The 25853-nt window shown below is 43.5% G+C and overlaps 1 protein-coding gene across 4 annotated transcripts in view; it reads right to left on the bottom strand.

Annotated features, from left to right (window-relative positions):
- The window catches only part of atrn (attractin), a 158010-nt gene that overhangs the window by 91986 nt on the left and 40171 nt on the right, over positions 1-25853 (bottom strand). For all 4 annotated transcript variants that reach the window (XM_083792563.1, XM_083792562.1, XM_083792564.1 and 1 more), the window contains exons 10-17: positions 24991-25145; positions 17320-17404; positions 15171-15394; positions 7642-7763; positions 5295-5433; positions 4373-4554; positions 2218-2437; positions 1453-1638 (exon numbers count right to left, since the gene is read on the bottom strand). In XM_083792563.1, coding sequence (XP_083648689.1) covers positions 1453-1638; positions 2218-2437; positions 4373-4554; positions 5295-5433; positions 7642-7763; positions 15171-15394; positions 17320-17404; positions 24991-25145 — 1313 coding nt within the window. The remainder of the gene's footprint in view (positions 1-1452; positions 1639-2217; positions 2438-4372; positions 4555-5294; positions 5434-7641; positions 7764-15170; positions 15395-17319; positions 17405-24990; positions 25146-25853) is intronic.

Genomic DNA, 25853 nt, shown 5'->3' on the forward strand with positions numbered 1-25853 from the left:
AAGGGTATTTAGTGTAATAGTGTAATAAGTGTAATAGTGTAGTAGTGTAATAGTGTAATTAGTGTAATAGTGTAATAGTAGTGTAATAAGTGTAATAGTAGTGTAATAGTGTAATAAGTGTAATAGTGTAATAGTGAAGTAGTGTATTAAGTCTAATTTTGTAAAAAGTGTATTTAGTGTAATAGTGTAATAGTGTAATAAGTGTAATAGTGCAATAGTGGTGTAATAGTGTAATAAGTGTATTCTGTCTTCTCTCTCGCTCTGTCTCTCTCTCCACCCCCCTCTCTCTTCTCTCTCTCTCTCTCTCTCCACCCCCCCCTCTCTCTCTCTCTGTCTCTCTCTCCACCCCCCCCCCCTCTCTCTCTCTCTCTCTCTCTCCACCCCCCTCTCTCTCTCTCTGTCTCTATCTCTCTCCACCCCCCTCTCTCTCTCTGTCTCTCTCTCTCTCCACCCCCCTCTCTCTCTCTGTCTCTCTCTCTCTCCACCCCCCTCTCTCCCTCTCCTTGGTCCCGCCTTATTGCTGCAGCTATATTTTTCCATTGTCATTGTCTTTCATTGCCAAACGTTAAACAATTCGAAATGCATCCTGCCCTGAACTCTTGCCATTAGTCTTCCTTATTCCCACCATTCCTCTTGAGGGCTTTTAACCAGGTCTTTGTTGCAAATAAGAACTTGTCTCCTAATTGAACTGCCTGGTTATATGAATAAAAACAAGCACATTAACAAAACAACAACAGGGCGCTGACTACTACACAGTATGAGAAACATCAGTTAAATGTCATTACATAGTGCCCCAACAAATAACCTTCAGCAGGAGAATATCAGTATGCAGACTTTATGCTACCATCTTCCCCTTCATTTACTTTATAATTTGTGTATTTTTCCTTGTCCTTAGTTTATCCAATCTCTCAAACGTCAATTCAAGTCATGTGGGACTGTTCTGGCTTATGTGAAGGTTAAAGCTGTGGATTTGGGAAGAAAAATAAGTGCATGATAATTACAATAATTTTCTCTTTTTTTATGTCATCGAGCATACAAAATATATACCTTTGAACTTTGAAGTAAGGGGTCAGGTCAGCACACAATGAACCTTTTGTTGCTTGTACTGTGCGTTAGATCCATTACTGTTCAAAGATAATAAGTCTGCCCTCTTTGAGCACTTAAACCACAAACAGTTTTACATTTCTGAGGTTTCTGTTGCACTTCTCACTGAAAGGCAGTACGCCCAGTTCATACTTAGTCATAAGAAAGTGTGTCGTCAGTGGTCACACTCGAAAAGAGCAAATTTGATGTATAAGGTTTCAATAAGTTGCATCGCAACAAGCTAATGAGTTTGAGATCGGCTATTCTTGGCCCAGGACAGTGTCACATGACTAAGTATAAATCAGGCTAATGTAGCAACAATGACTAAGTTACATCCAGGGCAGGAAGGAGGAGATAACATATGCTTACGTGGACAGCTGTTCATGGTGTACCACTCCATGCACTGTCCAAAGGGGAAGGAGGCAACATAAGCGTTGGAGTCGACACACTGCTTCATGTTGCTGCACCACATGCACTCTGAGCTGCTGCTGGTACACTCGTTGCAGGTGGCCCGCATGGCGCATGGCGTCCGACACTGCTTGGCACTGTGGTTGGCTGGAAATATCAGGTTGGAGACGAGTTAGACGATATGGGCATATCAGTCAGATCGGTGGTGCGACGTGGGTGTGAGGGCCGTGTAGCCCAAAACTCTAGTACAAATAAACTTGCCTTATAATGACCTACAGTACGTATTAACCAAAATACAAACCACTGTGAAATTATTTAAAGTATGTCATATTGTATGCTTTGCCATCTGAATTAAGGAACGATAGTGGAGACAGGACAGACTCCGGCAAGAAAACAAAAGTAAACGAAAATGGAAAAGACAGCTGGTTGTCGACTAGAATTGAAGGAGAGGATGGGGATGAAGAGACGTAGAGTTGGGGCAGACTGTGTAGTCTAGTGTCAAAGAAATAAGCAGCCAGGAGGTAGAGCTCAGCTTTAACCGTCAAGTCAAATTGAAATACTGCACATCACTTTATCATAATTCATGTAATTTCCAGAAACCAACAGTCTTACATTCCAGGCTACTATTGTAATCACTAGTTGAGCACTCTTGGTCGCCAGTCTGCACCCACCCACTCAAAGGAGCACCAAACCAAACACCATCTAATTTATTCTCTCTCAACCCACCTGGGCGTTCACAGAGGCTGCCGTTGACAGGGTTGATGCAGGTCTGAGCCTTGAGGCCGCTGGAGGCGGGCTCAGCCAGGTAGCCACAGAAACCTGCGTCGCTGGGCTCTCCGGGCAGCCACTGGAGAGAGGTGTTGGTGAAGGGAGACATGTCCTCCCAGCACCAATAGGACACGTTGATCTTCCTCAGCCCCACCCATGGCGTCACTGTGGCTTTGTACTGCAACGAGACGCAAGGTGGAGTCAGTCCATCTCATAGGTCAGGATTTTTAAAAGCTTTTATATTGAAGGCCTTTATGTCCCCTCAAAGTCATATTCGTACTGGTACATACAAAGAAAAAAAAAAGAAACATTAGTAGCATTTGTATAATGGATATTGATGGAAATGAAATATCTATATATAAACATGCTCAGAGTGGGACAATGTCGGGTATCTGCTCTGTAAAGTGTCTTGAGACAAATTGTGATTTGGTAATTGGTATAAAAAAAAGTCATTGAATATCAAGGTAACTTTTTCACCATTTAGAAATTATGCTTACACTTATGTAGGTTTAAGTGGAAATGTCATGCATTATAAATACTAATGGAACTTTTGTGTATGAATTATGAATGATGCTTAAATTGGTTTTATGCATAAGAAACTTTTTAAACAAAGGGCCTATGGCAAGGGAGTTATTCATGGGGTTATTTCTATTTAGCAAAAAATTCATGAACTTCATTGTCTAGTTATGTACAAATTACTGTGCTTTTGTGTTGTCTGTGCTTACAGTAACCTCTTCAAATAAGTTTGCTGTGCATTTTAAATGTCAGAGGGATTATTCTATTGCACTAATCAAAACCCACAGAATCCACTAGTCTCTGTGTGTGGCATTAAGTGGAACTTGAACTTGACTTAATAGACTGTGTAATCCATCCCAGAAGAAATCAATTGAAATGCAGTAGCAGCAGCAGCAGCGTGGTAAACAAAGAGGGCTCAGTCTCTGGCAGCCCTAGGTTGAATTACTGTTTGAAATGGATTTCATTGCCTTGCTGGGATTGACTGATAATGTCTAGAAATGGCTGAACTGCCCTAAAGGGTAAAACTCATCAATATAAGCACTACAAGTAGGATCTTTGTGATTCAAAGTCTTTGGGCGCACGGTGAGTTCTGGAGGTCTTAATCTTGACTGGATTCACACTTTAGCCACTTATTTTTATTCAGTCCATGACACAATCTTCCTCTTATTTTTGTCTCCACCAGGCCGAAGGCATGGGGGGAGAGTATGTTTTGCACTCCGTCCGTCCGTCCGTGTGTCCGTGTGTGTGTCCGTGTGCAGCTAATCTCCGGCACCGTTAACCCGGTCGATGCCAAATTTTGCACACACACTCCCTGGATGCCAACGATGAACCTCTGCCCCAAACTTTCCAGAACGGCCTGTTATAGCGCCACCAGGAGGCCGCTTTGTGCAAAACAAGTTTTTGCACAGTACACCTACAGATTTTGTCCAAACATCGCGCAAATTGGTACACAGTCTCTCTAGAGCCATTCAACGAAACGGGTCTTTCAGATTTCTCAGACTCCATCCTGATTGGTTAAGATTGGCTTCCAAAGTTCACAGGAGTGCTCAGTTTCAAACAAAATGCTGCAAATCATGAACACATCACGTGATTTCCGTGAAATTGTGCACGCACATTCCCACTAGGCCGAGGAAGAAATGCCACATGAACAATTTCAACTCAGCCTCAAGGTGGCGCTATAACTGGCCGAAAAGTGTTTTTACCTCTAACTGCACGGATCTGTGGATAACTTTGTATGCCAACTCCCTAGTTTACTTTTGTTGCCCTTTTATCCAACCACCAGATGAAGGCAAGCTGCAATGTCCTACATTCCTATCCTGGTGGAGACCTGTGCCCAGAAGGGCACTTTTTCTAGTTCCCCTATATATTGTCCACCACCACTATGACATGTGTGATCTACAAGCTCACAAAGCGCCGCGCAGATGGGCCATTTTGGCGAAGAGATTTGGTATAGACGGAAAAGAGCAGTCCAAGTACAGTTGCAACTACTGCTGGTCCATTTTGACTAAGAATAGAGCATCTACTGCAAGTGGCTAAGCTCTACACTTATGATCCATGTTCTCCTGACCTCCAGCACTACGATCCGTATTCTCCTTACCACAACACTCATGATCTGCAGCTCTTTCAGGACAAAGTCCACCTTCTTCTGGGTGGTGAGGGACGCCAGCACCGCGTTGTGGCTGCGGCAGGCCAGCTTGGCGTTGTCGTACGAGTCTTTGGCCGTGATAAACTTCAGGCAGGAGTTACCCACCAAGTGCCAGGTCTCGCCGCACACGTTCTCTGTAGAGCAGAGAGACAGAAAGACAGAGAGATATAAACAAACATACATGGGGGGAGAGAGAGAGAGAGAGAGAGAGAGAGAGAACGAGAGAGAGAGGGTAGTTGATTAGTGTCAAAACCACAGATATAAGTATTAACCCATTTTGACCTGAGATCAGATTCTAAAAATGTCTTCTACATCCTGACAGTTTTCTGAAAAAGCTGTGTTTCTATGTCAGTCGTTCTTTGATTTTTCAAAAACAGCAGACCTACAAGCTCGTAGCGCACCACTCGCTGGCGCGCTATGAGCTTGTAGATCTGCTATTTTTCAATAGCTAAAGCATAACATAATGCTAACACCAAAAGGGGTTCCCGCCCAAAATGGGTTTACAAGCAAATGATTGTGCCATCTGCCCGATAATTTATTTATTGTAGTTTATTTCCACTCCTGAAAGGTTCCTTCTGAATATTGTTATGAAGTTGTTACAAGAGGCATATCAATAGAGACAGAAAGTGAGGTGGTTGAGTCAAATAGGCCCCCGGTTTGTGTGCATGCATGCACATCTTTATTTGCATAAAGGGATGCATTATATGGCGAGTTTGTCATCTAGTGCATGTGTTTGTGACTGTGTGCCGGAGAACGAAGGGGCCATTTATGACAGCAACCCGTCTTATCCTGTCCAGTGTGTGCACAGACGTAGGTTTATTTGCATGATGTGACATTTACTGGATGCAATTTCAATAGCAGCAGCAGCAGCTACCTGGCAGAGAAATACACTCCTGGTTGCGTGACTCCCACTGGCAGTTCTGGTCCACAGAGCAGCTCTTACAGCTGGTCTTCTTACTGCAGATGAACGCAGGATTGTCCTTAGGACAGAGCTCATACTCTGCTATGGCACCCTGGAAATACAGCCAAATAGAACAGGGTACAACAATGAGCCAGATGTGGAACGTTTGCCTTTGGCTTTGCTGTGGCAGCTTTCGAAAAGACACAACAGCACAGGAAGAATCAACCACAATAAACCAATGCCACTTTAACAGAGCCTCCAGTTAAGATTCCCATTAGAAAGACATGGGAAAGTACAACGCCCTTGTGAGGCCCCGGTAGAAGCCAGGTAAATCAATTAAAGATACAACAAATACAAGCCATCCATCTCTTACGCATTGCGGGGGATGAGGAGTTATTACATTTCTTGCAGCATGAAGAGAACAGTTTGTGGTGTACATAATGAAATATTAATTTCATCACATACTGTATGGAATGTGCAAGAATTTCATTATTAAGACGACGTGAGCCTTTTATGGTTATGAGACTCGGCTGGGAAAGATGAAAGTGCTATAATGAAAGACAATGTCATTATGCATGTAGAATGTTGTATTGGAGTTTATTTATGAACGCACAATCATCCGACATGAGAAGCACCTGATGGGTATTTAGTAGAACTTGATTGGGCTTGAATATTTACAGAGTCTAGTTAATAAATAAATATGCATGCCATGGGTTACTGCATTTATCTTCATTTGCTTCCTATTTTGTTAGCTTGACAGATTTACAAACAGATTATTTCAGGATCAAAAGGTTGTAGAGAATGAGACATTTCCCCAGCTGAACATTGACGCCTGATGCAACCTATACATTGTTCTACCTTTGATGCCGGCACGCTCTCTGTGTCTCATCAACTATTGCTATACATATAACTATTTAAAAAAAGAATGAATCAGAATTTGAAGGTTTTCAGAAACCTTACTGTAGGTCAGGCCCTAGAAGGTGTTCCCACATTCGGCATCAGGCATCAATGTGTGAAGTATCTAGGGGTCTTGTTCACGAGTGAGGAGAGGACAGAGAAGGAGATCAGCCGGAGAATCGGAGCGGCAGGGGCGGTATTGCAGTCGCTGTACCGCACTGACGAAAAGAGAGCTGAGCTCAAATGCAAAGCTCTCAGTCTACAGAACAATCTTTGTTTCCACTCTCACCTATGGTCATGAAGTGTGAGTCATGACCGAAAGAATAAGGTTGCGGATACAGGCGGCCAAAATGAGTTTTCTCAGACGGGTGGCTGGCATCTCCCTTAGAAGTTCAGTCACACGGGAGAGAGTAGAACCGTTGCTTCTTCGCTTAGAAAGGAGCCTGCTTAGATGGTTCGGGCAACTGGTAAGGATGTCTCTCGAGCGTCTCCCTAGGGAGGATCTCGATGCACGTCCCACTGGAAGGAGACACCCTGGGCATGACCAAGGATGAGATGGAGGTATTATTATCTCCAAACTGGCCTGGGAACGCCTCGGGATCCCGCCGAATTAAGTTACTAATGTTGCTCTGGAGGGGGAAGTCTGGAGCTCTCTGGTGGAGCTGTTGCCACCGCGACCCAACTACAGATAAGCGATTGAAGATCAATGGATGGATCAAAAGGTTGTAGGTTCAGTCCCTCACCTGACTAGGGCTGGGTGATATGGACAAAATCAGATATCACTGACCAAATACCTTTAGATTTTTTTAACCCAATGTTTGTTTTCTCACTGCCGTTTCTACCATTGTTCCTTCCTATCATAGGCTAATTAGTACATTTAAAGGGGAATTCACGTCTCACTTGTTCTGGTGCTTTGAGTTTTACTGATTACAGCAATGTTAAGATTGACATCAGGTGCATTATTTTTTTTACACATGAATAGATTAACTGTGAACCCACTTGAACACTCTTTTCAAGTTTCACATTAACTGGCATTAAACCGACATTAATCCGACAAATCCACCATTAGTCACAGCATGTGCACCGCGAGCGTCTTAAAACAGTATCCATACTGTTTTAAGATGCTCTCGACCTTCAGAAGCGTTTATATTGTAACCTCGACACAGCAACTTCCGAAATGACCCCATAACATCCACGTTGTGTTCGGTCACCGCGGATGGCACCTAGATTACCACAAAACAGGCTTTTAAAACGTGCCACAAACAGGAATTGGAGTCCTTTGTTTACTTCTTCCCACTGGCTACGGTCGATCACGTGACACGCGCATCGATATAAAAGACTGCACCAGAAGTGTAAGTGTAAGGTAAAGAGCCTGTTTGTATCACTACATGGCCCGACGTCAAGCCTGGCCCAGCTTCCTTACCGTGGCAGCGGTACAGTTGCTCCCCATGGAAAGACATTTGCCTGAACACCACTGGCAGCCATTGGTGTTAGCCGTGCAGCTGTAGCAGTCGTCATACTGGTCACACATCTTGTCTTCAGCATCTGGATGGAAAATGGCAAATTACACAACTATGAGATTTGAAAACGCCTGCTGAAATAGAATTATTTGCACAGAAGTGACAGAACATACATACTATACTATATTATACATTATACAATATACATGTGTACTATAAAGTGCTATGACTACATAAAATGCAATTATAGTGCCGTCTACGTAACGAGCTATATATAAGGGCAAGTGCTACGGGCCATGGTGTAGTCTGAAGAGGTGGGTTTTCAGACTACGGCGGAAGATTGGGAGTGAGGCTGCAGTTCTGACTGATGGGAAGTGCATTCCATAGCCACACCGAGAGCCCACCGAAATCATCATATAATACAGTTAATATGTGTGTGTGTTAGGCTGCGCAACAGTGACAGTTGGTGGTGAAAACCAACCAAACGCTATTTCTGTGCTCGGACACAGGGACCCACTCACCCACATAGCTCCGCATAGCACCACTCAAAAAGAAAATCACTCAGACAGATTCTTCCAGTTTACTTTCCAAGCTAATATGCTATTAGCAAATACTACCTTGTTACGATAATGGCATAATGGCCATCGGGAATTGCAATTACCTGGTTTGAGGAATCACCAGTATTGGAATGTGGTTTTGCCAAAATAGATTGCCTGTCTAACAAATCCGTTCCCCCTCTTCCCACTCAGGTGGAAGAACGCATCACTGCATGTCTGGCTGCATCTCTCTTCTTCCCAGCTAAGTCCTGCCCCATGCAGGTCCTGCATAGGAGCTACCGTAAATATTTCCGTAGATTACGCATTGGTAACTTCGGTTCCAGTTGTCCTTGTTCAGTCAGCTCTCATTCAAAGCACACATTACAGCGGCCACTCGATCGTGTAGGTTTACACCTTCCTCACCCAGGAGTGAGCCCAGCTACTTATCCAGGCATCAGTCTTATCAAAACTTGGACTATTGTAACTCCCTCCTTACTGGAAAACCAGCATGCGCACTAAAGCTTCTCCAATTGATCCAAAATGCTGCAGCTCGCCTGGTCTTCAACCAGCCAAATTTCTCACATGTCTCCCCCCTTTCTCTTCTCCCTCCATCGGACGGTTCGGACCCTACAATCCCTCCTCGCTCAGATCAGCCGACGCAGGGAGGCTAAAATAGTACGGCAGTTAACCAAACCTATTGTGCATTTTATGACTAAAGCATGAAACTTTCTACAGTGTTTCTATATACTATGACGTTTGTTTTCAGACGTGGAACCACTTCTGAGTTGATGTCTGTAACTCGTTAGAGGCTGTACACATATCGGGTTGTCAAAAACATGCATTTTTCCCTTTTTTGCAGGCACAAAGACAGTATATCAATAAGAAGAGTTCTGGAACCCACTAGTCATCATCAAATTGCTTTAATAGGTTAAATTAACAGTAGAAGATATGTCAATTGGGTTTCATGGGTCATTAGGTCACACAAACACCTCACATAAACACAGACACAAAATTCGGATTTTCAACCATTTGTGTTCAATTGGATTGAGCATTTGACATATCTTCTTAACATATCCTATTTGCAGTAAAGAGTGTCTACCGTGCAATGACATTATTAGAGAGGCCTAACAGTCTCCTGAGCATGAACAAAGGGCAGACTTTTTGCACTTGCATCGCTTCGTGCACCCTTTCTTACAACCACAATGTATCAGTTCATAGCAGCTCTGTGAGGCTTCTGGAAGGGTGGTCCACAGTGGCTACCATCCCAATTCTTCTTTCACCCCAATCAGAAGGGCTAGGCTGGATGAAGGGAATGGCATAGAAGCCACATTGATGACCAACAGGGCACATTGGCACAAGTCCTGTCGAGTAAGATACAATCAAACCAAACTGCAGCGACGGCGGAAGTTGCCAGAAGAGGTGAAACAGTCTGTAGTACCCAAAGTTCACACTCGGTCTACTGACACTGACAGCCATGTCTGTACTAAGGACAGGGTGTGCTTCTTCTGCAACAAGTTAGCAGGCTCTCAAAAAAAAAAAAACTCAGAAAAGTGCTACGTACATGAGGCTTCAACAAAACAGTTGGACTTCAATGTTAGACAAGCTGCTTTGGAAACGGAAGACACTGAGTTACTAGGCAAACTTGCACCTGGGGACATGATAGCCCTCGAGGCAAAGTATCATCGAAACTGCCTCTGGATGCTCTACAACAAATGAAGACAGGCTCATTCAAAGGATGGACATGAGGAAGAGACTCAGGTGCATGGTATTGCTTTCGCAGAGTTATTGGCCTTTATGGAGGAAAGTATAAGGTGATGACTGCGCCCCAGTATTCAAACTGGCAAACCTGGGTAAACTGTACCAAGAACGACTTAAACAGCTCGGTGCTACAGTAGATTATCGTGTCCACACAACCAGACTGAAGAACCGGCTTATGTCTCAGTTACCTGATTTAACGGCTTGTACACAAGGAAGGGACACACTATTAACATTTCAGGATGATATCGGAGATGCTCTCAAGAAGGCCTGTGATCACTACCGTGATGCCATGCATTTAGTGAGAGCAGCACAAGTGGTACGGAGAGAGATGCTTTCCAAGAAGTTGATGGCTCATTCCATCCTAACTGTCAGGAGTCTGTACCTACATCTCTTTTGGCCTTGGTGAACATGATCCTGGATGGGGCCAACATCAAACACCAGACTCAGCTTCTGGAAAAAGGAACTTCTACCGCTGCTCTTTCAATCTCACAGCTGTTGGTTTTCAACAGTGTCAAACATACACGAGCAGAAAAGTCATCAGGTACAGTACGTCACAACCGTAACCGTGAAACTCCACTTCCTCTGTATGTGGCAATGAAAGTCCATGCTGTCACACACAATAGAGGGCTAATTGACACTCTCTTCAGTCTGGGTATGTGTGTGGCATATGATCGCCTGCTGCAGGTGTCAGCTGACATTGCCAATGGAGTCTGCCAGCGTTTCATGGCAGAAGATGTTGTGTGCCCGCAAGAAATGCGCAATGGACTCTTCACAACAGCTGCGGAGGACAATATTGACCACAATCCGAGCTCTGGAACAGCAAAGGACTCCTTTCATGGCACTGGGATCTCCTTGATGCAGCACCCTACACATGAAAGTGTAGGCTCTGACCGTGGTGTGCTTGTGATTAACCAGTCCACTCTATCCACTAGGTCATTCATGCCACTGCCACAAGCCTACACCAATGTGCCACCAGTTGCTCGGAGACAAAGACCTTCAGAGCCCCTCCAGTAAAAGGCCCTTTAAAAGTATTGATAGCAAGAACAAGAGAAGAAGAAGATGGGTGGTTGAGAACTGTGAAGGCAGCCTTGGATGATCCAGAAACCAACCAGGCAACCTGGGTGTCATGGTCTGCCTATCATGCTCACATCCAGCAGACAGTAATCCCCCCTGCAGCCATCAATGCACTATTGCCTTTATTCCTGGACAACGCACACTCTGCTGCCATGATAAGACATTCAATGGACCTCATCAGAGCAGCACACGCAATAACCCTCTATTGCGTGTGACAGCATGGACTTTCATTGCCACATACAGAGGAAGTGGAGTTTCAGGGTTATGAAACGCTGGCAGACTCCATTGGCAATGTCAGCTGACACCTGCAGCAGGCGATCATATGCCACACGGCACACACATACCCAGACTGAAGAGAGTGTCAATTAGCCCTCTATTGCGTGTGACAGCATGGACTTTCATTGCCACATACAGAGGAAGTGGAGTTTCACGGTTACGGTTGTACGTACCTGATGACTTTTCTGCTCGTGTATGTTTGACACTGAAAACCAACAGCTGTGAGATTGAAAGAGCAGCGGTAGAAGTTCCTTTTTCCAGAAGCTGAGTCTGGTGTTTGATGTTGGCCCCATCCAGGATCATGTTCACCAAGGCCAAAAGAGACTTCCGTGGTCGCTGCAGTTTGGTTTGATTGTATCTTACTCGACAGGACTTGTGCCACTGTGCACTGTTGGTCATCAATGTGGCTTCTATGCCATTCCCTTCATCCAGCCTAGCCCTTCTGATTGGGGCTGGGTGAAAGAATAATTGGGATGGCAGCCACTGTGGTCCATCCTTCCAGAAGCCTCACAGAGCTGCTATGAACTGATACATTGTGGTTGCAAGAAAGGGTGCACGAAGCGATGCAAGTGCAAAAAGTCTGCCCTCAAGTGTACTGCCCTTTGTTCATGCTCAGGAGACTGTTAGGCCTCTCTAATAATGTCATTGCATGGTAGACACTCTTTACTGCAAATAGGATATGTTAAGAAGAGATGTCAAATGCTCAATCCAATTGAACACAAATGGTTGAAAATCAGATTTTTGTGTCTGTGTTTATGTGAGGTGTTTGTGTGACCTAATGATTGAATTAATTTAACCTATTAAAGCAATTTGATGATGACTAGTGGGTTCCAGAACTCTTCTTATTGATATACTGTCTTTGTGCCTGCAAAAAAGGGAAAAATGCATGTTTTTGACAACCCGATATGTGTACAGCCTCTAACGAGTTACAGACATCAACTCAGAAGTGGTTCCACGTCTGAAAACAAACTTCATAGTATATAGAAACACTGTAGAATGTTTCATGCTTTAGTCATAAAATGCACAATACCTTCCATATGATGAGCTTAACTGCCGCACTAAAAGTACCTTAGCTGAAAACACCGGGACAGCACTTCACACGTCCCAAACTCTTCTCCCTTCTGGCTCCAAAACTATGGAATGCACTTCCCATTGCAATCAGAACTGCAGACTCACTCCCAATCTTCCGCCGTAGTCTGAAAACCCACCTCTTCAGACTCCATCTTAGCCCGTAGCACGTGCCATAGCACTTACCCTAGCCTCGACAACCTTACAGGCGTATGCATAGGCTCAACTTATGTAACTTAGATAGCATTTTATATAGACATAGCATTCTATAGTGTATACACATACCGGTAGTTTCATTATATAGATATTCCACTGTTCTTAGCTTACGATTCATGATGACTATTTTTATGTATTTAATGTATTACCATTTATTTGAGTGGTGCAACCACTCCCTTATTGAGTGGTGCAACCACTCCCTTACGGAGCTATGTGTGTGGCTGGCTGGCTGGCTGCCTGCCTGCCTGTGTGCCTTCCTGGGTGCCTGGGTGGGTATGAGCACGAAAATAGCATGGTTGTTTTTCCATCACCTAACACACACACATATTAACTGTATATATGATGATTTTGGGTGTGCCAGTACAGTACAGTACAGTACAGTGACAGTACAGTACAGTAGAGGGTACAGTAGAGGGACCCCCACACAGTAACTCGTGTCATTTCTCTACCGTTTCGGACGTGGGGCTGCTCGCCGGAACCGGGCCGGAACCCTGGCAGTGGTCCTGTGGGACCACTGCACTGATTGACTGTAGCTGAAACTGTCAATCTGACACCACTCATCCGCACCAGTCATCTGGCTGGAGAGCAGAACTCCATCTCCCGTATAACCCAAGAGAGATAAGACTTCTGTGGAGAGTAACCATGGCGCCTGCCAGACAACAACAGAGCAGAGGCCAACACAACACGCCACGGTATTACAATTCCGTGAGAGATATTCCAAGTCACGGTTTTCATCCCCTGCGACCTCTGTACGAGCTGACCTCCCGCAAAATGAGACTGGCCTCGTCGGGAGGAAATTGAGGATGTTTTGGTGGCCGTGATGAAACAGCAGAACCAGGAGTCTCAGTGGTGCTGCCCGGTATCATTATTCATACTCCCCCCACCCCCCCCCCCCCACACACACACACACACTGGCCCTTTAGCACGTACAGTACTGTAGACATGGAAACCCAGAGAAACACAGGCACACATAGACGGTATAAAATACAAAATTGCACACAAACATGGCACATGCAGATAGATATATATGCATAGACGCACCAGATCCAATCACCCATACTGTACGCACACCAACACTCACCCTAGTTAAACGCACTGCAAGTTTTACCGTTTTCAATCTGACTCACAAGGCTGCACCTGCAGCTGTCTATCACAAACAAGCCTGATCAGACCGCATGTGCGACACTCTGCGAGAGATAGGAGTCTGATTGAAAGTCATGGTACCAAAAATTCCGATGAGATCTTAGGGGGTAAATTTAAATAATTAAATAAATGAAATCTAGAATAATATCAAGAGAGCGGAAGCATTATGTCCACAATATGTGCAGCTGCTGAAGATCAATGCGATTGTAGGGACATGCGCCACAGGCTGTGGGATTGCAAACAGGGTGAGAAAATAACTTTTCCCCATCCCGTCGGACAAACTGGCAGGTGAAATCCAAGATTTACCTTTTCTTTTAAATATATGCCATGTTATATTTTAACATGGCAGGGTGAAGACGTGTCCTGTGAAGCTCTCCACTGATAACTCAAACTGACATAACAATGAGGGGTTCTTCAGTAGCAGCACTGTGTGCTTGCGCTGCGTTGCCATGTAGGGTGGTGCATTTTAGCATTACATTATTGCCTGCTTATTAAGGTAATAACACACTTTACAGTGTTCAGAAAGAGTTAGTTCTTTACTGTAGTTCTGTTCGGGACATTACTTAAAGACCGGTGCAATGTCATTTTAGTTTTTTTACTTTGAAGTTTCAAAACGGAGTAGCTCTGTAATTAAAATCAGGCGTGTTTGAAGGAATGCCCAGCTATGGGAATCAAACAGGTGGATTTATATTCACAAGAGTTGATCTATGTCACCAGGCAGTACGTTTTTGTTTACAGGCTTTATAAGGCACTTTTGACATAAAAATCACACCTGTGTGAAGTGAGGGGCGCCAATATATTAAAGTCTAACTCATGTTGATTAGGTGATATAATGGTGATTGAAAACAAGCCATTAACAATAAAGAGACAATATGACGTAATGAGGGACAATATGAAGTATATTTTCCCTTCATTGTCAATGGCGTTTTTAAAACAAACATTTTCTTTCTTTTTTTTGGCATCTATTGGGTATGCCCATGATGACCACAGATATGCTTTAAAAGTGTGAAAAACATATTTTTGTTGTTTGCCTAAACTAATCGGTCTCAGCTGACCATCTCATGGGATGGATGTGCTGATTGTTTGTAGCCTGTACACTCATCAGCTGCGCTCCGCTCACACCTGAGGTAAATTTGGGCATTTTATTCGTATTACCAAAAATACGGTAATGACTCAACACTCCACGAGTCATTGAGAGTCATTGAGCGCGAGTCAGAGTCGAGTCTGGAGTCTTTGAGGGGCGAGTCTGAGTCGAGTCTAGAGTCCCATTTGTGGCGACTCGAGTGCGATTTAAGTAGAAGTCTTTAACTCGAGTCGCCATCTCTGCCTTCTGGCAGAGTCAGGTTAGGTCCGCGGTCAAATGCATATTAAAAATACTTGAGAACCACTGCTATATAACACACAAATGCGTCTCAACCTACACGTGCTGGCGTTGCAGGAGACCAGGAGCTGCTGCTGGTCCGGGGCGCTGGTGCTGCTCTCCCACGGCATGCAAGCTCCCTGGGTGGCGTTCCACTGGCAGCGGACCCCCGGCCAGGACTGGCTGCAGGATGCCAGACTGGAGAAGGCAAAGCAGCTGGGAGAGGTGTAAGCCAACACGTCGCTCAGCAACAGGCTGTTAAAGCCCCCGAAGACGTACATGACGCTGAAAGGAGCAGAGAGGGCAGAGAGAGGAGGGCAAGAGAGCGTGTAAGTGTGGATGAATACAGAGCGTGCACACGACATGAACTGAAAACTTGTCTCTCGATTGAATGAGGGTTAACATCTGTGAGACAAAAGGCACTAGGTAAGAATGAAGAGCGAGGCTTAGAGACAGAGAAAGAGGGGGAGGTAATGAGACACAGACAGACATTGCGAGAAGAAGAAAAGGAGAGACGGAGGCAACACAACAGAGAACGGGATAGAGAGACGAAAGAAGATGTTGAAATGAAAGCTTCCACAAATCTGACGGGACATGGCAGGTACGAGCCAGCAGGGAGGCAGGGGTGAGAGAAAGGTGAGAAACAAGCAGGGTACATGAAAGGCACAGATTAAATAAATAAATAAAGATCAGTTCTCTCTCTCCCTCCAGAGACAAATCTCCACCCTTCCTTCCCCAAGGTCAGCCCCGGCTCAGAGTGTGAACGGCAAACTGTGCAGGAGCGGTCTGACAGTCTATTCCTCCATCCCTCCCTTCCATAGCAAGTCAGTTAATTCCACGTACAAGCACCCCTCTTCCTGTGCGAGCGGCCCTAGACAGCTCCCCCCCTGCTGGTGGGGGCCAGGGTGCCTCCCAGCGGAGCACTGCGAAAGCCACAGGGATTATGGAGAGGAAGCAGCGGTAGGAGGAATAAGAAAGAGCCCCCCCCCCCGCCTCCAGCTGGGAAAGAGGATGAGGGGAGGAAGAGGAGGCAAGAGGGGAAAATAAAGATGAGAGATTGAAGGAGGAGGTAGCCTGGATGAAGCAGATTATTTTTCAGTTGACATCGTCAACTGAAACGGTAAATAACTGATTTTCAACTTTGCGTGGAGGCATATGAACTAATTAGCCTTCAGGAGGAGAAGAGGTGGAGGAGAAGAGGTGGGGGAAGGAAAGAAAATGTACTATATGAGCAAGTGTATAAATGGATGGATGGATGGATGGATGGACTGACGGACGGACGGACAAATGGATGGATGAGTCAGTGTAAGTTGGAAGCCGTCAGTAATATCACAGAAGAAAAATATGATTTGTGTGTGTGAGTTAATGAATGAAGCGTGAAATTGATTCATATTTCTGAATAAAACACTGAACGAATCAATGAATTAATTAATGGCATCTTTACTTCCACCCCAAGGGAGGAGGATGATTGCTGAGTTGACCAACTCTTGCAGTGTAATATTCCTTCCTCACATTTCTCCATAACAGTATATGATATTTTAATAACAGATCGCTACCCCTTCTTCAGCGGGTGGTAACTTATTGATGATGATAACTCATCTCCTCACACAACCACCATGTCTAGCATAATAAATTCATGAGGTTCCAATAATGCAAAAAGCCGTGCATGAATAATAGATGTCACTGATGTATAGTAATGAAAAATCATCTAATGTCATGGTGTAATTGAAACTTTTACATGCAAGTCTCATATCTGTGGCCATTTTATTCTTGCATCATAATTATGCCCCTTGATTATGACGGAAGAGAAAAATGGTCTCCATGAATATGGTCAATTGGAAAACAGTATAGAAGTAGTCCACACAGGTGAGAGACAAAAGAGAGGATTCCATTCTTAAGCCAGGTTGTGTATACACTCTTCAGCCATCGATATATAGAAATTAATAAGACAGCAGGAAAGGGTCATCTCGGTTAAGAAATGTTAACATTTCATATGAAGATCATACATGCATTGCCATATGTTTGGCTAATAAACAAAGTTTGCACTGCATGTACATACGGTATGTATGACTTCGCTACAAGATCCTTAAGTGAAGTTGAACTGGAGTTTGCAGTGGAATGGGTACACACAAGTATACTAAGATGAGACACGTACAGACTTGCAAAGGTCTAAAATATGAAGCCTAGTCAAAAGGTTTTATTATGATTACCCGTCATTGAAGACCGCAGAGTGTCCAAAGCGGTTGACATCGTGGTGAAGGTCAGGTCTGGGCAGCACAGCCCATTCGTCACACGCTGTAAAACATAGACACAGAGACAGAGAGGTCACGGCTTTGACCCTATTTATATGTATGACATCACACATGTAACGGCAAATCAAATTGAACATGATTGACGTGACCTACAGGGCAGTCCGTTAGAGGGACCATCAGTTAACCCAAAGGTCACACATTTGATGCAAACATCAGGAAAACCCAAGAAGAAGAAACTCCAAAATGTTTATTTATTTTTATTTTTCAGGAAATGAAACCAACATGTAAAGCATGGATTAAAAAATCAAAACCCTAAAAAAAAATAGTTTCTCCCCGACAGCAACAAATATACTGTATATCGAGTGGACGGTCCAACATATTCGTGTAAATATGATTTATTTTTTGTTTGGAAACGTACGTCTAAAACATATGGTTTTCCTTTTTTCCCTTCCTATATAGTCTACTATTCCTGCTGTATGTCATCAACAACATTAAACCGTGCTGACAGGCGATGACAATGGATAAGAAACATCTCATAACCAGAAGGGCGAAGCTTTAATCCTTGTGACAGCAAAACCCTTACCACATATGAAATGATACACATCCTCAGCAAGAGTCTATTGAAATGACAAGTGATTGATGTTCCCTGGGGGGATTGGGGGGTGTTTTCTTTTAACCTGAAGGTCACAAGTTTGAGCCTTGCAATAACCCTTTTAAGAACACCAAATATATTTGAATTTCCTCTCATATATCCAAATTATATGAAATCTGCCAATATGTTAACCACTTTATCCCTGGCCGGCATCCCTGGGTGCGTTCTCCAGACAGAAATCTAAACAAAAACAAATTCAGACCTGTGTGAAGTGAGGGGCGCCAATATATTAAAGTCTAACTCATGTTGATTAGGTGATGTAATGGTGATGTAAAACAAACAGTGTCAACACAAACATTAAACGCCATTAACAATAAAGAGACAATGACGTAATGAGGCACAATATGCCGTAAATTGTCCCTTCGTTGTCAATGGCGTACAAAATAGCCGATCTACAAGCCCATTGTGATGTTTTGTGAGCTTGCAGATTGGCTATTTTCTGTCGAAATAGGGCTTAAGTTAAGGAACAAGGTCTTATAAATCAGAGTTCAACACAAGTGATGTGAAATCCGTCATAATTCAAATTCATATGAAATCAAATGTCTCTATAGATGACAAGGTGGCCTCGGAAGGGGCACAAGAGAGTCCTGTGACAGTCAAGCTCACGCCAAACATGGCACATTACACAAACATGTCCTCAATGACATTATAATCACATGGCATGTGACTGATGTGTCCTAGAGGGGCCACAGCCAGAAGCGGACACATTTGACCCCTGAAACAGCTAAACTATCTACACATATTAAATACAGCAGCACATTAGGTTGACATGCAATATAATTATGGTGAGACGGAATAGCATCCCATAGCCAGAAGGTCATGCATGGGCTTTGATGCTTGTGGGAGCAAACCCTTTCCTCATACCAAATGATCATTCTAGTGTATTCAATGAATTACTTCAGTGTGAATGAAGTGACCTGGGGGTCACGTTTGGACCTTACTACAGCTAAACTCTTTCCACACATGTAGTCATAAAATCACCAGCAACAGCAAGTACAGGTGACATAATGGTGATGGTGGTGACCATTAGACATATAGTCACATCACGTAACCAGAAGGTCAGGGATCTTTTTTTTCCCTCCTGCATGTGAAATGATATATACCTCTTCATCAACACTCCATTTAAATGTCATGTGATTGATGTGCTCCGGGGGTAGGTGGCGGGAAAAGAATCGGACATGTTAACTGGAAGGTCACGAGACTGATCCCAAATCCACAAACGTTTAATTTATCAGGTCAAACATGGCTTCAGCAAATTCTAATGACACATGATTGATGTGTTCCGAGGCAGCTGGACATAGAATAGGCACCAAAAGCAGATAATCAGACAGCTCCAGCTCCAATCTCTGTGGACAGCCGCTTGACAATTCCTGTCAAAATGCCCTTGAGCAAAACACCGAAACCTCAGCTGCCGTTGAGGCAATTAACCCTAAATACTTTGTGGACCAGGGTCCCCCAGGGCTCTATACTAGGTCTGCTCCTTTGGTTCCTCTAGATATGCTATTTTCAGGTTCATATAGTTAAAGTTCTCCTTCATCTAAAATGATTGAGTGATAGCAGGCAGCTGAGCTATCATGACTCCTCATGAAGGCAAAGAGAACCTGGTTCTGACAACAGTTCTGACAAACCTGTGGTCTTAAAAAAGAAAAATCATACCAATTTTCAGCAAAAGCAAGTTAAACTGTTAATGGTTTATAATTAGATTATATTGTTTATGGTCACATGATTGGGACATAATACAGCTTGTGGTACGGTAGTACTGTGGAATTTAACAGCTCTGCACAGATATGGACAAATAACTAGAAAACTAAATGTATACTATAAAGGATATATACAAACTTAACTGAGGTGGAAAATAGTGATGCACCGAATATTCGGCCACAGAAAATATTCGGCAGAAAATGGCTATAAATGCATTTTCGGCCTATTCGGTTTCGGCCTGAATAAGTAGAAAATATATCACCGAATAGTGTATGCTATTAATGCATTCAAAAGAGGAGGGTGTGTAGAGCCCAGGATCACATTAGATGATTGACACAGGGGTGAAAAATGGGTTACAAAATCGTGGGATAAAAATATATATTTAAAAAAAGAGCTGTACGACCATGACAGCAATGGTAGGAAAAAAGATATATAATATTAATTAATATTCGGATATTCGGTATTCGGCCAACTGTTTCCAATATTCGGTATTCAGTTTCGGCCAAGAATTTCCCTTTCGGTGCATCCCTAGTAGAAAAGAAACGTCCCAAGGGGAGCAAGTGTGTAGATTAAGTATTAATTACAATGGTGATCCACATCAGATGTGATCGTATAAATCAGGAATGCACTGCATACAAAAGAGTGAATGCAGTACTGTAAGTGCTTTTGAGCCTGTGCACTGCAGTACAACTAGAAGTCATCATAGCTTTCCCTGAGGGGGGGAAAAAGGAATTGCAATGTATTTGCTGGCTGACAGTACCCTCTAGTGTCCATGACCGGTATCACACATGGTACAGCATGTCACTCTGGCACTAGCCTCGGAAACCCAGACGTTTTTATTTCCAGGGAGGGAAAAAAAAGTCTGGGTCCGAGTCCACTTCAATTAGCCTGTCGCTAAGTCCCACCCAAGCCCGTTCTTGGCCAATACCACGTTAGAAACGGTTACTAGGTTAGGATCCTGGTCAAGCTTTCAATGCTGGTCAAAATGGTTTTGCAGTGTCAATAAATATATTTGCTGTACAGCATGTGTGGTTTTGTTTTCTTACCTTATGAGCAAACTAGTCCATTCCATGAATTATTTCGCTCCGTTGTGCAGTTTAATAGTAGCCTACATATTAGAAATAAAAATAGGCTCTCATTGACTTCCATTGTAACGGGGAAACAACTCTCAAACTCGCTCTTTTAGAAAAGCTGATTATGACCGTTTATGACAGGAAAACTCATTTAATAAAAAATAAAAAACATGTTTTTGTTTTGACTTCGGTGTTGCCACATTGTGTGAGAGATATAAGCCAACCCACCTCCAAAAACAAGCCAACTCTTAAAGCCAAATCAAGAAAAACAAGCCAAAACAAACACAATAATATGACCATATATAATCCTAATAAAAATATTGTATGCATTTATCATTATAAATACTATGTAGGCCTATGTCTATGATAATTAATGTTTTGGTAATGTATTACAGTACTAATTATTAGCCTTAAGCCAAAAGTAGCGGGAAATAAGCAGACTTGGCAACCCTGACAAGTTTGCCTATACAAAACGATCTGATTGGTCCAAATCTGTACACACACTCCTGAAGTATAGCCTCGGTCCCAGACTTACCATCCAGACCGTTGGATGTAAACAAAATAATGTATCTGATCTCGTCCACTTGTCGCAAACACCATACACAATTTTGGACGTGTTTGAGGGAGACGCTTTAGGAGAAATGTCTGGGACTGCAGCTGGGTGCATCTCAAACAGCATGGCGACTTGTTTACAAACGATTGAGGAACACCAGAACCGCTTCACTGTATATCTCCAACCAATATAGTTACTTTATAAATCTATCAAAAGACGAAAATAAAACGGCATGAGTTTTCCTGATGTCATAAACTGTCAGAATCAGCTTTTGTTGTGTTCGCTTATGTGCTAACTGACTGATTTTGAGAGCCGTTTCCCGTTACAAGTGAGCCTATTTTTATAGATACTATTAAACTGCACAACGGAGCGAAATAATTCATGGAATGGACTAGTTTGCTCATAACAGGTAAGAAAACAAACCCTCTTTCTGAGGTCCACACATGATGTGTACAGCAAATATATTTATTGACACTGCTTAACCATTTTGACCAGCATTGCAACTTTGCAAGCTTGACCAGGATCCTAACCTAGTAACCGTTGCTAACGTGGTATTGGCCAACAACGGGCTTGGGTGGGACTTAGCGACAGGCTAATTCGGCATAGAGTAGCGCAAACGTTGATCACTCTCTGCTGATTTCGGATTGTCTGCATCTTTGTTAAATTGCCGCACACATGTACACACACACACTCCTCTCTCTCTCTCTGTCGCTCTAATTAATCAGTCTCATGTCGCGCAGCTGTGTCTAGATTCTCCCGGCGGATCCGGCCGGGAGCTGCCTATGCCATAGAAAGCATAGGTGGATCGGAAGCTGCAATAACGAATCGATTAAATCGATAAAAATCGATAATTAAATTCGTTGCCAACGAATTATCTTATCGATTTTTATCGCGGGTGTTTTCCAACATTAAAATGTAACGTAAAGCTGTTTTCTTTTTACCGTTCAGTAACGGCACTAGGCTGAACGAACAATATGCAACGGGTCGGTATAAACACAACACAAGATTGTCTTGAACGTGACCAGAGCGCTCCGCATCTAGTCTCTCTCTCCCAACTTCAGTCTCCCACACACAGTCACACACACACACAGAGAGAGAGGAGAGCGTCAGCCAAGTGGCTCTATGGCTGCGCTCAAAACAGCTCATCAACCGGTTTCAAAATGCCCAAACAGGTCCCAAAACATGGCATTTGTGAGCACGGCCACTGTCCATATTTGTTTGTCTTATGACAAAAGATTCTCCCCAATGTCTGAATCTGTGAGCTTGCAGGACGAGCACTAGCAGTGTAGCTTGCTAACGATCGTTAGCTCCTCAAATTTGTTCCACCTGTGTGTAATCTCAGCAGCGCATTGAAGTGGGCAAGGCAAAAGCAGAATCTCCGTGAACGTTTTTGCTTAACAATGATTTATTCAGTGCTGTTTAACTTTGGCAATATGTGATACTAAAGCCTAGACCCTAGAGAACATGCCAATATGGCTGCTAAATAAGAACGGTTTCCCCTATCAGCTAGCATGCTACTTGTAACTTGTGTGCATACTGTGTGTGTGTGTGTGTGTGTGTGTGTGTGTGTGTGTGTGTGTGTGTGTGTGTGTGTGTGGGGGGGGGGGGGGGGCTGTGAGCGTGCGTGCGTGCGTGTCCACACAGACTGTGTAGGACAGCTGTGGTTCTCATAGTGGGATTTCCAGCTACATTATAGATAGTTAGGAAGTAAACCAAGTGGACCCTAAAGGGTCTGTAACAGAGAGTGCAAAAATGGAACCAAATGGACTCTCAAAATTGATTTTACAATAGAAATAAAAATATAAAAATGGGGGTCCCAGAGATAGAAATGGAAAGAAAGACAGTCAGCTATACACGGTCAACATTACAGATTACAGTATCATTACAAGTAGGAATGGCAATGAAATCAAATTGGATAAAAAAGGGGTAAAATATTAATTTTGAAGGAGTATTCATTTTTATTGTCTTTATTGTTAGTTACAACATGCCTAAAATAACTTGAAGCTATTTTTTTTAAGTAATTGCAAAAAGGTGCCATAATCCGATTAATCGATTCATCGTTTAAATAATCGACCGATGAATCGATTATGAAATTAATCATTAGTTGCAGCCCTCCCAGGCTACTCTGGCACAGAGTGTGGAATTAATTCATCTACTAGTATCAAGGGGGTAACAGACCCCATAAATGCTATGCTAATTGAGTTCAGCATATTATATTGGGGGGGCAATTAGTCCCCAGAGTATCAACCCCCCCCGCCCCCAACTCAAGTCTCAACCATAATTGCAAGACAATTACAGACCAGCACCAGTGGCCTGTTTGGTGACAGAGGAAGAGGAGGAGAAAGAGGCAGAAACTGTGCAACTTTTGTGTCCAATTATGGATGCATGACAGCTAGCAGAGCAGGGAAGTTAATTAATAGCTGACAAGGAAAAAAAGGGGGGACAAAAAGTTGTGATTCAAGGAGTTTGAGTAGAGAATACAAAACTGAAATAAAAATGTAAAAGAAAATTAATTGGCGATAGCATCTGATCTGTGGACAATTCCTCTGACTTGCACAGTTCAGTAGGAGGGTGTGCAGCATGCAGAGTGGATAATCGGTGATGAAGAATGTAATTAATGTGGTGAATCGGCATGCGCTTCCACAATCCATCATCCTCTCCCTCTCAACACTTCCGCAGATGAGACAGATTTTAATCATGCGGGAGGAAAAAACAGGTGGGAGAGCTGTTTGTTGGAAGGCTTCTTTTGTAGAGCAGTTATACATTTGTCCTCGTGAATAGAAAGCAAAGTCGCACAAGGAGGGGTGTAGGAAGGGAGGGATTGGGTCGCCCGTGCCCCGCCCACAGCCCAGAGGAGATTGAAAATCCACTGCCTTTCAATAATGTCTCATAAATGAGAAACGAAGAGATCCTGAGGTCGTCATGCAGCCTGCAGGGAATACAGCATACAGACTGAAGAGTCACGGCCACTAATGAGCAGCTTCATGAGGAAAGAATCTCAACGTTGGAACAGTGTTTGCAGCGAGGGTGGTGTAATGGGCATCTAATATGGATTCTGACCAAGCTACTCTGGCTCCTAGTTAGAACCCCCAATGATTTTTTATTTATTAGTAGGGCAACCCGGGAGTGGTGTAATTACAAACTATCAATTTCTGGATGTTTTTACCTCATTGATTTACTCAGGGTGAAGCAGTTTGGGGATGAGAGTCAAGGCTAGACAAATGAGCTCGAGACCTAGGAGTCATCCGTTTAAATCCCCAGACAGACCGGATTACTTAGTGGGTGAAATTTCTGCGAGCAAACATATCCCCTTCCTCTACCCTAATATCACCCCTTTCGCAAGGCATTATCTTGACAAAATCGGCAAGGTCACAGGCTTTACAAAACAAACAAGACATGCTACATGCTACATGGCTTCTGTCTGATGTCATATTGATGTGTGTAACATATTTGGGCAAGACCAATCTGGGAACCCATTGGGCAAGAAAATATTTAACTGAGATGGGGGTCCGCAGTCAAATGCATATGATTTTGACATAGAAACACAAGTTTTTCAGGAATCTGTTCTGTTCTGATTTGTAGAATCAGTCTCAGGTCTTAATGGGTTTATAAAAAAAAGTTAAAATAAAAACTAAACATGTGGTACCTACCCATGTCATAGGCCATGAAGTCTGAGGAGAAGCACTTGGCCCCGAGGCTGACAGACGTGTCGTTGTGTGTGTTGCCTCCAAACACCAACATGGTCCCACTCACAATCACTGCTGTGTGGAGGTAACGGAAATAACCACTGTCCTTCAGAATGGTCCTGCACAAAGAAACACACAGAGCAATGGTTGTTAGATTACCAACCAAAGAGTACAGAACTGGTTAACAAATGGCACTGTAGCACACTTTCGAGGATGGTTTGCAGACATGTAAATAGAACATATACCCAAACGGCACAATGCCCTTATCAGTAGGTCCCCCAGTTCGACTCCCGGCCGGCAAGACCTTTCGCTGAATGTCATTCCCCTACTCTCTCTCTCTACGTTTTCTGTCTTTCTCTCTGCACACTGTCGCTGTCAATAAACGCCTCCAATCCAATCCACTTTATGTACAAAGCACATTTAAGACAACAGAGTTGAAACAAAGTGCTGTACACAGAAAAATATCAAAGGCGAAAACGACAATAGAAAAACAGGGCAACATAAAGACATAATGAGGTGGAAAGTGGAAACAGCAACTCTTAATCAGCATGTTCGAATGCCAGGGAGTACAAGTGAGTTTTCAGACCAGATTTAAACACAGGCAAGGTTTTTTCCGAAAACTTCAGGTCAGGATTTAGAGGCGTTTTTAGAATCGGCCTCAGGCCTAAATGGGTTTAAAATCTTAAACTGAATCCTGTAGTGCACAGGGAGGCAGTGAAGCTTCATCTGTCGAATCCTCTGTTAATTTCATCTTTTTCTTTTCAGTTTCCTCTGTCTGGTTCGGTGTCGTGTTAAAAAAAGAATCACACTGGTGTGAAGTGAGGGGC

This window comes from Protomyctophum parallelum (assembly GCF_964188405.1).
Source record: "Protomyctophum parallelum genome assembly, chromosome: 20".
Classification (NCBI taxonomy): Eukaryota; Metazoa; Chordata; class Actinopteri; order Myctophiformes; family Myctophidae; genus Protomyctophum; species Protomyctophum parallelum.